The 10000-nt window shown below is 42.4% G+C and overlaps 2 protein-coding genes across 3 annotated transcripts in view; both read right to left on the bottom strand.

Annotated features, from left to right (window-relative positions):
• The window catches only part of LOC138971962 (uncharacterized), a 14032-nt gene extending 7655 nt beyond the window's left edge, over positions 1 to 6377 (bottom strand). Inside the window, exons 1-7 of the mRNA XM_070344807.1 lie at positions 6340 to 6377; positions 3137 to 3254; positions 2559 to 2768; positions 1689 to 1951; positions 1440 to 1512; positions 980 to 1042; positions 130 to 324 (exon numbers count right to left, since the gene is read on the bottom strand). Coding sequence (XP_070200908.1) covers positions 130 to 324; positions 980 to 1042; positions 1440 to 1512; positions 1689 to 1951; positions 2559 to 2768; positions 3137 to 3218 — 886 coding nt within the window. The 5' untranslated portion in view covers positions 3219 to 3254; positions 6340 to 6377. The remainder of the gene's footprint in view (positions 1 to 129; positions 325 to 979; positions 1043 to 1439; positions 1513 to 1688; positions 1952 to 2558; positions 2769 to 3136; positions 3255 to 6339) is intronic.
• The window catches only part of LOC138971000 (myelin regulatory factor-like), a 333475-nt gene that overhangs the window by 97188 nt on the left and 226287 nt on the right, over positions 1 to 10000 (bottom strand). The gene's annotated exons all lie outside the window — the stretch shown is intronic.

Here is a 10000-nt window from a genome sequence, read left to right as displayed (position 1 = left end):
CATTTATATTTACTTGCAATTCTTTTTCTTCTTTTATTCTGAATTTCGGCACGTTAGCAGTCTACCTGTTTTTGGATTCCTAAAAAAAAACTTGAAACCCTTGACACGTGTACTCTATGTTTTTCTCACCATAAGGGCAATCCACGTCACAGGCCTTGTCGCAGGTGAGGTTAGCGTGGTTCCAGTACTGTCCGGGTGGGCACGTGCGGTACACAGCCACTGTCATGTCCGGGTAGAAGTGACACTGGATGAACTTGTCGCAGTCTGTCGGGTGGAACAGGTACCCCGTGTGGTTGCCGTCCATCTTGGCGTCAGTGCACAGGTCTGGGTAGAAATAACATGAGAGATTCTGTCATAATTTGTAAACAGGTCTAGGCCGATACAAGTCGCATAAAACAAAATTAATGCATTTAGTCAAACTGTCGAACTCACAAAATATGAAACTGAACACACTGCCTTTTTTTCCCTTCTTCACCAAAACAATAGGTTTCTCGATATAAGAAAGCGCTGACACATTCACGTGCAAAGTGGTCTGCTGACCATTTGAAGTGACAGTCAGTTTAGCGCAGTAGCGCTTGCGCTTAAAAAGAAAGCTCGCTTTTCTTTATTTTTTTGTAAACTTTCTCGACTTATTTTTAAACTAAAAATAACATACGACATATCTATATATTTTTGGATTCAGGAAATGATCAAGCCTAACATGAAAGGTACCCGCTCTTTTCAGGATTATCGCGTCTCAAGACCCTCTTCAAAAAAAATCTAGAATGTGTTTTTGATTCCCAGTGCAAATATGACACAGGCACGCAGTTTTGTGAGCTCTGGTCCGTCTGACAAACAAGAAGAAAAAGCCACCTAGGTTCAGAACTTTGGCAGGAAATACGGTGTAGCAAGGGACTGGGTGTGACAGCGGGTGTACCGCGTCAACGATGGGAATCAGCTTCGGTGTACATGTCACCATAGCATGCAATGTCTTACTCACCAGAGTCGTTCCTTGGAGGCGCGGGTGTAGTGGTGGTCATGGGGGCGGCCGTGGTGGTGGTCACTGCAAAATGACCGGTCGTCAATGGTTACGCTGAATATAGACCCTGTCATGTCTACTGACAGACACAGACACACACAGACCCACAAACACACTGACAGACAAACGCACGCACGCACGCACGCACGCACGCACGCACGCACGGACGCACTCACACACTCACACATACAAATACACACACGCACACCTTTATACATACATGGACACATGCAGAAACACACTCACACACACACACACACACACACACACACACACATACATACACACACACACACACACACACACACACACACACACACACACAAGCACAACTCTCCCTATCTCTCTCACACACACACACACACACACACACACACACACACACACACACACACACACACACACACACACACGCGCGTACCCTCAGCACAGGCCTGTTTGGTGATGTCATTCAATGCTTTGTTCAGGTTGTTGATGTCGCCAGCGTTGATAACCTGTCACCACAAGTAACAATGTCCATGTTCAGTGAGCACTATCACGTCGCATGCAAACGCCAAAACCGGATGGCGATTTCAAGTTTCATCATCATCATCATCATCATCACCATCACCATCATCATCATCATCATCATTATCATCATCATCATCAATATCATCATCCAGACTCTCACCCTTTTGCTATCAGCCAGGGCCTCGAGGTCGCTGATCTTGATGGTGGGTCCGATGCCGATGGCGAAGATGGCGATGCCCTCAGCCTTGGCCGCCGCAACACTGTTCGTCGTCTCTGTGGCCGTGTCCGTGGCTCCGTCAGTGACGATGACCATGACGTCAGGCGCTACGTCAGAGGGGCGACTGGAGCGCAGAAGTCTCGCTGCTTCGTCGATGGCCAGGTTGGTGTAGGTGCCGGAGTCCGGGTACTCTAGGTCACGGACGACTGCGGACAGAAAGACAGACGTACAACAGGAAGAAAAGTAAAGTCACAAAACGGCAGATCTTGGCGTGTGGGTGGGAATGGATTTGGAATCCTTAGTGTCGGTCACTTGTCTGGTCGATAAAGTTTTGGTTACCAGGACTGCGCACAGACAGACAGGCAGATGGTATGAACAAAGGGAGATCTTGACAAGTGCGTACAAATAAACTTGAAACCCTTAGTGTGAGTAAACTGTAAGTAGGAGGTCTGCAGACAAAAAGACAGAAGACAGGGGGAGGGACAAAACAGCGTATCTTGACACGTGCGTGCCAGAGTACTTGAAATCCCAGTGAACCTGTTCCGCCTTCAGTCCGAAGGTTAGCGATCAAAACTTTCACACTTTCATTATTCGTTATTCCTAATGTAGTTTTGCAGATCTGACGCAGAGACAAACATGGCTTCCGCTTCACACTTTTGCTTGAGCCGATGCGCTTTTTTTTGTTATAGAGCTTAGATTACTAGATCATTGAGCCTTGAGCTTGACCGCACTCACCGTTGAGCAGTTGCTGCTTGTCGCCGCTCAGATCATCAGAACATTAGATAATTGAGCCTAGAGCTGAACTGAACTCACTGTTAAGCAGTTGTTGCTTGTCGCCGCTGAGCTGTGGGGAGGTGTAGGTGACGGTGGTGGAGAAGACGACGAAGCCGACGTTGATCTGGTTGGGGGCGATGGCCAGCGACCCCAGGGCTGTCACCAGGATGTTCCTCAGTCTGATCCAGTTGGGGAACACCAGGCTGCTTGACCCGTCCAGCACAAACACGATGTCCAGGCTGTTGCACTCTGCGAGGAACAATAACCATTGTAATAATCATATTATTCTGGGGGAAACTATGGACAGACACAATTAATGTCAAATCTGTTGCATATTGAAAACGATAGAGAGACAGACAGACAGACAGACAGACAGACAGACAGACAGACAGGCAGACAGACAGACAGACAGACAGACAGACAGACAGACAGACAGACAGACGGACATGGAGACAGACAGACATAGAGACATACTGACAGACAGACACATACACAGACAGACAGTCACACACACACACACACACACACACACACACACACACACACACACACATACACACACACACATACACACACCAACACACACTTCTTCCTCCCCTACACACACAAACACTTACCAGCATCCTGGGCCCGATGGTGGTGGGTAAGACACACCAACACTAGCAGTGCTGACAGGCAGGATTTGAACCCCAACAACATGATGAAGCGTCAACAATCTTCTTCCTGTTCCTTTCTCTGCAATTTGTGGGAAAATATGGCTTTACACACAAATGATTATGATAGAGGACCTTTATTTTGAAAACATACAACACATAAAGCAGCAAAATCACTTCGGTAACATGTTTTGTCTCGAAAAAGAAAAAGATGAAGAAGAATTAAGTGGCTGTATTCCGCACACACACACACACACACACACACACACACACACACACACACACACACACACACACACACACACACACACACACACACACACACACACACACACACACACACACACACACACAAACAACTACAACAACAACAACAACAACAACATCAACAACAACAACACATAATCGGTCTATCTTTTTCAGCGAGTTATAATTATGTTAAGTTATTATCTTTCTTTCATACAGCAGTTTCTATTTAATTAGCTATCACTCTTTCTTTTCTCCGATTTATTCTCATTTTCAGTTTTATTCATCGAATTTGTTACACTCTGCTGTACGTGCTAAAACTGTCCATTCAGAAGCAGTTCACAAAAATCACAGGCTATCAAAAAATGCCGCACAAAAGCAAACCCCAGTTAGCAAAAAAGCATTTTCATATACGGTGGGTTTTTTCTGAACAATCTCAAGTAACTATTGGAGAAGGACAAGTAACTTAAACCAGCCTCACGTATGAATTGCGTGGTGTTTGCGTTTGTGTAAAGTCATTTGAATATGAAAAGATTTGTTTTCCTTCCATAAGTGTCTGAAAACGTCCCTTGAAATTTAATTTCAAAGCTTCTCGTGATCTTGAGTCTGAGACAAGATTCTGACTTCTGCGCCATAAACAGGAAATGAAGAAGAAAAAAAAGTTGAATGAAATACGAAAACTTTCTAACTATTGGGTCGAATATTTTGGAGTAAAAAAGGAAAAGACAGAAAGAAAAGAACATCTTCGCACTGATGTTTTGAGGGGTTCTTCTGAAGAAAGAGAACTTCGCAGTGTACCAAACGCAAACACTTACTGGAAGAGGACACCCTCACGATCTTGGACTGTCGCGTGGTCTTTGTCAACAGAACGAGACTGGATGTGGTACTTATAGTGTGATATTCGTATGCTTGCTAAAACTCTTATGTACAGTTAATTACATGGACATTCCATTGGTAAGTGTACAGTTTTCGAGTGGCGTTGCCATGTTCTAATTAGAAGACACTACGCACGTCAAATCGTCAGATGCCCTAGATATAATTACTCTTTTAAAGGTTTTTCACTACCGGAAGAAATAATATCATGTTCCTTAATTTTTCATTCCGTTTGCATTCTTGACTTCATTTATTATTATCTAAACTTTATAAAAGATACCGGGATATAACTGCAGTAATAAGTTCAAGAATAAACAGAAAAAACGGAAGATTCAGAATTGTTTCTACTCCCTACCCCCCCCCCCCCCCACCCCTCCCTTTCTCTTTTAGGATGAGGAAAGCAAGGAAAGGGGGAGGGGAGATTTAGATTTTATTATCTTTCAATGGTTTGTAAGGTAGACCGACCACAATTTCAAAAACACTAAGAAACAACGCGGGGGAAAAAACACTGCACCAAACCACAGACACAAAAATATTAGAGAATAACAAGAAAAAGAGACAATGATAAACTAACACGAAAAAAGACGTAAAGAGTTCAAATGAACTTCACAGGATCCAAACAAGAACATTAGCAACAAAGACCACAACACCTGAAGCTGAAATTAAAGGCACAGTAAGCCTCCCGTAAACCATCACAGAGCTCTCCGAGCATCTACATACAGTTCAAGCATACTTCCATTTGAACGCTCACCGAACGGAAACATCCTGGCTGCTTTCTGTCTAGCGTGAGAAATTTTCAAAGAATTTATTTTCGTGGACTTGGTCCTCTACAACAATGGCGCCTCGTTTTGGTGCTGGACGGCTGTTATGAATATTCAATACCGGAAATCACGCCCGGACAGTAAGCCTCCCGTAAACCATCACAGATACTGTCAGGCTTTTACACACAGTACAAACACCCTTCCATTTGAACGCTCACCAAACGGGAACATCCTAGGTGCCCTACGTAAAGAGCGAGCAATTTTTAAAGAATTAATTTTGCAGAATGTCTCGAACACTTTTTGGACCCATCCTGAACTCAGGTCAAACATGAGTTACTTCCCTTCGGGTCTCATTCTATCGATGTAAACTGGCGATAGCCGTGAATCGATGATTATCAAAATGTTTTTGGACCGTGGTGCGTTTTCGCGGTAGACCTAACTTTTAAAATCTAAATAATAAATTGACAGCTTGTTACACAAACATTCTTTAATCACAAAAGAATTCTTTTTTCATCAAGACAAGATCAGTACAATTCGAAGTTGTGAAAGTTTGAAAAAAGAAAAGCCCGGAAGCAGGGTCACGCAAGGGTCGTAGCAGACGACGGTTTATGCATATATCGCCGTTCCTCTCAACAGTCAAAAGCCATCGCTAGAGTTCTTGTGAACCACAGCCGTTTGTTTCGTGCATAAAAACGTGCTATTGTAAATAAGCTCACATCGAGTCGCATTCAAATGACTAACTGACGACTACATTGTGAAAAAGGGAAACTGGATCACACGGGTTCACGATGGCTCAGGGGTAAGATAAACCACGCAAAAATAAATTCTTTGAAAATTGTTCGCTCTTTACGGAGGGCACCTAGGATGTTCTCAATCGGTGAGTGTTTAAATGAAGGGGTGTTTATACTGTGTGTAAAAGCCTGACCGTATCTGTGATGGTTTACGGGAGGCTTACTGTGCCTTTAACAAAACGAAATAAAAAAAATAAAAAAAATAAGAAAAAAAAATGAAAATATTGAACGAAAAATGTATCAGTAAAGTGCAATATAAAGAAATCAAAACACAAGAAAAGTTTAAAATATTGAAACGTTGAACGCAGGACAAAACTATATTATTCACAAGTATTTTGACCTATCGGCTTTTTCAGGGGAGAAACAGACACAAATAAACGATATATATATATAACTGGTGTTATGACTTATATTAGAATGTGGGTTGCTTGTAAGATGGTCGATACCGATGCAATCAATAATTTTTAATTGCGATATAGACAAAGTTGCATCTTACCCAGAGCCGACTCTCTCCTGTTGTAACTACCAAACCGGTTTCAGACAGGACTGCGCAGCAGACGACACCCTAGCAGTAATACCGGGTAGGTAAAGTAGGAATGAGAATTTCACCCCACACCCCCACCTTCTTTTATTCCTCATCTGCCCACGCACCCGTCTCGCGCATTCATGTTTTCTTTGGTTGCCGCCATTTTGGTTTTACTATTAAGCATCATCCCATGTTGCTTGGTTTGTTGGATGGGAGGACCCAGGAATAAACTTCAATAGAGTCACGAAGTATTGCTGGACTGCAGTTGAAGAAAAAGAAACTGGAATTCAATAATATCCCAACATTTAAATAATATCCCAAAAATTACACCAGTGGTCATTTGTGGTAAACCTGGTTACTGGTGTGTTTTCTTTTTATTTCAGTGGTCATACTGAAATGAAACTTTGACAGTACTTCAAACAATCATTTGTCTGTATGCATGCAAAACCATGAACCTATGACGGATTCTAAAACTTTGTTCCTAAGATTGCATACTATCTGAACAAATATCTGTAATAATCCGATAGTTTACCTTAAGTTCCTTCCTCTCGAATGTGGGCATGCCATCCTGAAAGTTTGACATTATATTAACAGTGACTGCAATCGATGTAGCAAAGCATTCTCTCTCTCTCTCTCTCTCTCTCTCTCTCTCTCTCTCTCTCTCTCTCTCTCTCTCTCTCTCTCTCTCTCTCTTTCTCTCTCTCTCTCTCTCTCTCTCTCTCCACCCTCTCTCTCTCTCTCTCTCTCTCTCTCTCTCTCTCTCTCTCTCTCTCTCTCTCTCTCTTCATTTTATTTATATAAAATAAGAATGACATATTATGAAACTAGGTGTTGAAGTTACCACTTGTTCGCCATTTTCTGTTATCTGAATGTGTATTGATTATCATTTGAGAACCTGTACATAAGCAGTCTGCTTGTTAACGTTCTTAATGTTGTTATTGTTTGTTTTTGTATCAAAGAAAATGAATAAAACACGCATAAAACAAAGTTTGAAAGCAATCCACCAAGTCAATGCCAAAAAACAGACCTTTTTGTCATTGTACCTAGACAATTGACGCAAACAACTCTCGTTTTCGACCGCTGATCGGATCGACACCTGCATCATTGGAAATAGAACAACACAATAACTACACAACATAGCCAAGCAAAATAACCTTACTGCGGACAAACACTCAAGTCCTTAATGGCTTAAAACCGTAGGACTTTTAATATTAATTCTAAGTAAGCAAAATCACCTGTTCCGGGTAGATATTTGCTTTGACTTTCTCCACTTATGTAACAATTGCCAAGTTGTCCTTATTCTGAATTTAAGTCGATTTTAAATTGGTACCATACAGGTCGATTTTGAGGGTACCCTTATTTGATCGGCGGTCACGTGATCCAAGTAAAACCAATCTTTGATCCAAACAGTTTTCCAGATACCCAAATGCCTTTTATGAGGTAGCCAGATTGAATAAAATGACACTGGTGTCATTTTGAAAGTTAATTTATTGAGAGGAAAAACACACACACTCTATGCAGAATGTTGCCATGCTATTGATGGTGATATGAGTGAAATAATGCTTTTCTCTCATAAAATTTTAAACTAGTGTGAGATTTGTTGGTGATGTAAATAATCGCTTATACAAGATGATTGTACCTTTCATTATCCCTCCTCCCCTCCCCCCCTCTCTCTCTTTCTCTCTCTCTTTCTCTGTTTCTCTTTCTCTCTCTCTCTATTTCTCTCTCTCTCTCTCTCTATCGTTCTCTCTCTCCCTCTCTCTGTCTCTCCCTGTCTCTCTCTCTGTCTCTCTTTCTGTCTGTCTGTCTCTGTCTGTCTGTCTGTCTCTCTCTCTCTGTCTCTCTTTCTGTCTCTCTGTCTCTCTCTCTTGCCCCCCGCGGGTTAGGGGGAAGAATTTACCCGATGCTCCCCAGCATGTCGTAAGAGGCGACTAACGGATTTTTACCCTTGTTAAGTGTTTCTTGTATAGAATATAGTCAATGTTTGTAAAGATTTTAGTCAAGCAGTATGTAAGAAATGTTAAGTCCTTTGTACTGGAAACTTGTATTCTCCCAGTAAGGTAATATATTGTACTACGTTGCAAGCCCCTGGAGCAAATTTTTTATTAGTGCTTTTGTGAACAAGAAACAATTGACAAGTGGCTCTATCCCATCTTCCTCCTTTCCCTGTCGCGATATAACCATCGTGGTTGAAAACGACGTTAAACACCAAATAAAGAAAGAAAAAAGATGTCTGTCTCTGTCTGTCTCTCTGTCTGTCTCTCCTCCCCCCTCTTATTTACAAACCCAAATCTTCCTCCGTAATTCCTAACCCTTTTCTCCCTCCCTACCCTTCTCTTTCCTCGCCGTTACAATCCCAAAATAATTTCCTTCTTAATTCCGTCCCCTCCTTCCCTTGACAGTGACAATAGCGGTGATCACTTACTGTTTTTGTGTTGACAGAAAAGGCGCGTCCGACAGTGAGAATGTGAGGCTAACACAAGTAGCGTGACGGGTTTATTCTATTCATGTAGGTGGCCTCCAATATTGACAATTTGACTAAAGAATTCAGAGTTCTGTTGATTCAATATTTGTTGTCGAGTGAAGATATAGGTCGGGCCGACCTATTTATCTGTTAAGTGGAGGGTGGGTATTCGTCGCTCGAAAAAAAAACCCGCAACCACCGAATAATATATCTATTTATTTCATTTTAAATTTTTTTAATATTACTACCGGTACTTGATTTCTTTGGCATTTGGTATAGTCTTTACAGAGATCAAATCAAGAAATCTACTTTGTGAGCAAATGGAATAGAAAGAGCTCTGCAAATGTTTTCGTTTCTTCTAAAATCATTGTACTAGCAGGGCCGGACCAAATTAGTTGTAAGGGGGGGGTTCCTCCTTTTTTGGGGGGGAAAATCAGCAAAGTGGCGAAGCCACAAGCGTGCAGGCGCGCGAACTAGGGGGGTCTGGGGGCATGCTCCTCCGAAAAATGTGTGAAAAACGGTTAAAATCTGTGCAATCTGGTGCATTCTGGGCCTTGTTTTGAGGGTTAAGAGCAGCATTGTTTTGGTGCTAAAACTAGTAAAAAAAACCAAACACTCAAAGCAAGGTACATGCTTTTTCCAGGGGTGGGGTTCCGGAACCCATGGAACCCCCCCTGGGTCCGGCCCTGTACTAGTGATGATGATGTGATGAAGACAATGCTGCTGCTGCCAGTGATGATGATGATGATGATGATGATGATGATGATGATGATGATGATGCTGCTGCTGCTGCTGCTGCTGGTGCTGCTGCTGCTGCTGCTGATGATGATGATGACTACGATGATGCTGATGATGACGATGATGATGATGATGATGATGATGCTGCTGCTGCTGCTGCTGCTGCTGCTGCTGCTGCTGATGATGATGATGATGACGATGACGACGACGATGATGCTGATGCTGTAACTGTTGCTTATGATGATGCCCGAACGTGACACAAAGTGCAAACCAGTCAGGCAAAAGATACATTTCCATATAACCCTAAAACGATCAAATAAGGAAAATGGTAAAATTGGATTTCTTCATCCCGACTTGCCACTTGAACCCCCTTGTAGAAACACTTGAGGATCTGTTAAAAGAAACAGTGTTTACTTATCTTCAGAATCG

The sequence above is a fragment of the Littorina saxatilis genome, linkage group LG7 (assembly GCF_037325665.1).
Source record: "Littorina saxatilis isolate snail1 linkage group LG7, US_GU_Lsax_2.0, whole genome shotgun sequence".
NCBI classification, from domain to species: Eukaryota; Metazoa; Mollusca; class Gastropoda; order Littorinimorpha; family Littorinidae; genus Littorina; species Littorina saxatilis.
Note: the sequence above shows the minus strand (reverse complement) of the source record. Positions and strands in the feature narration are given on the sequence as shown.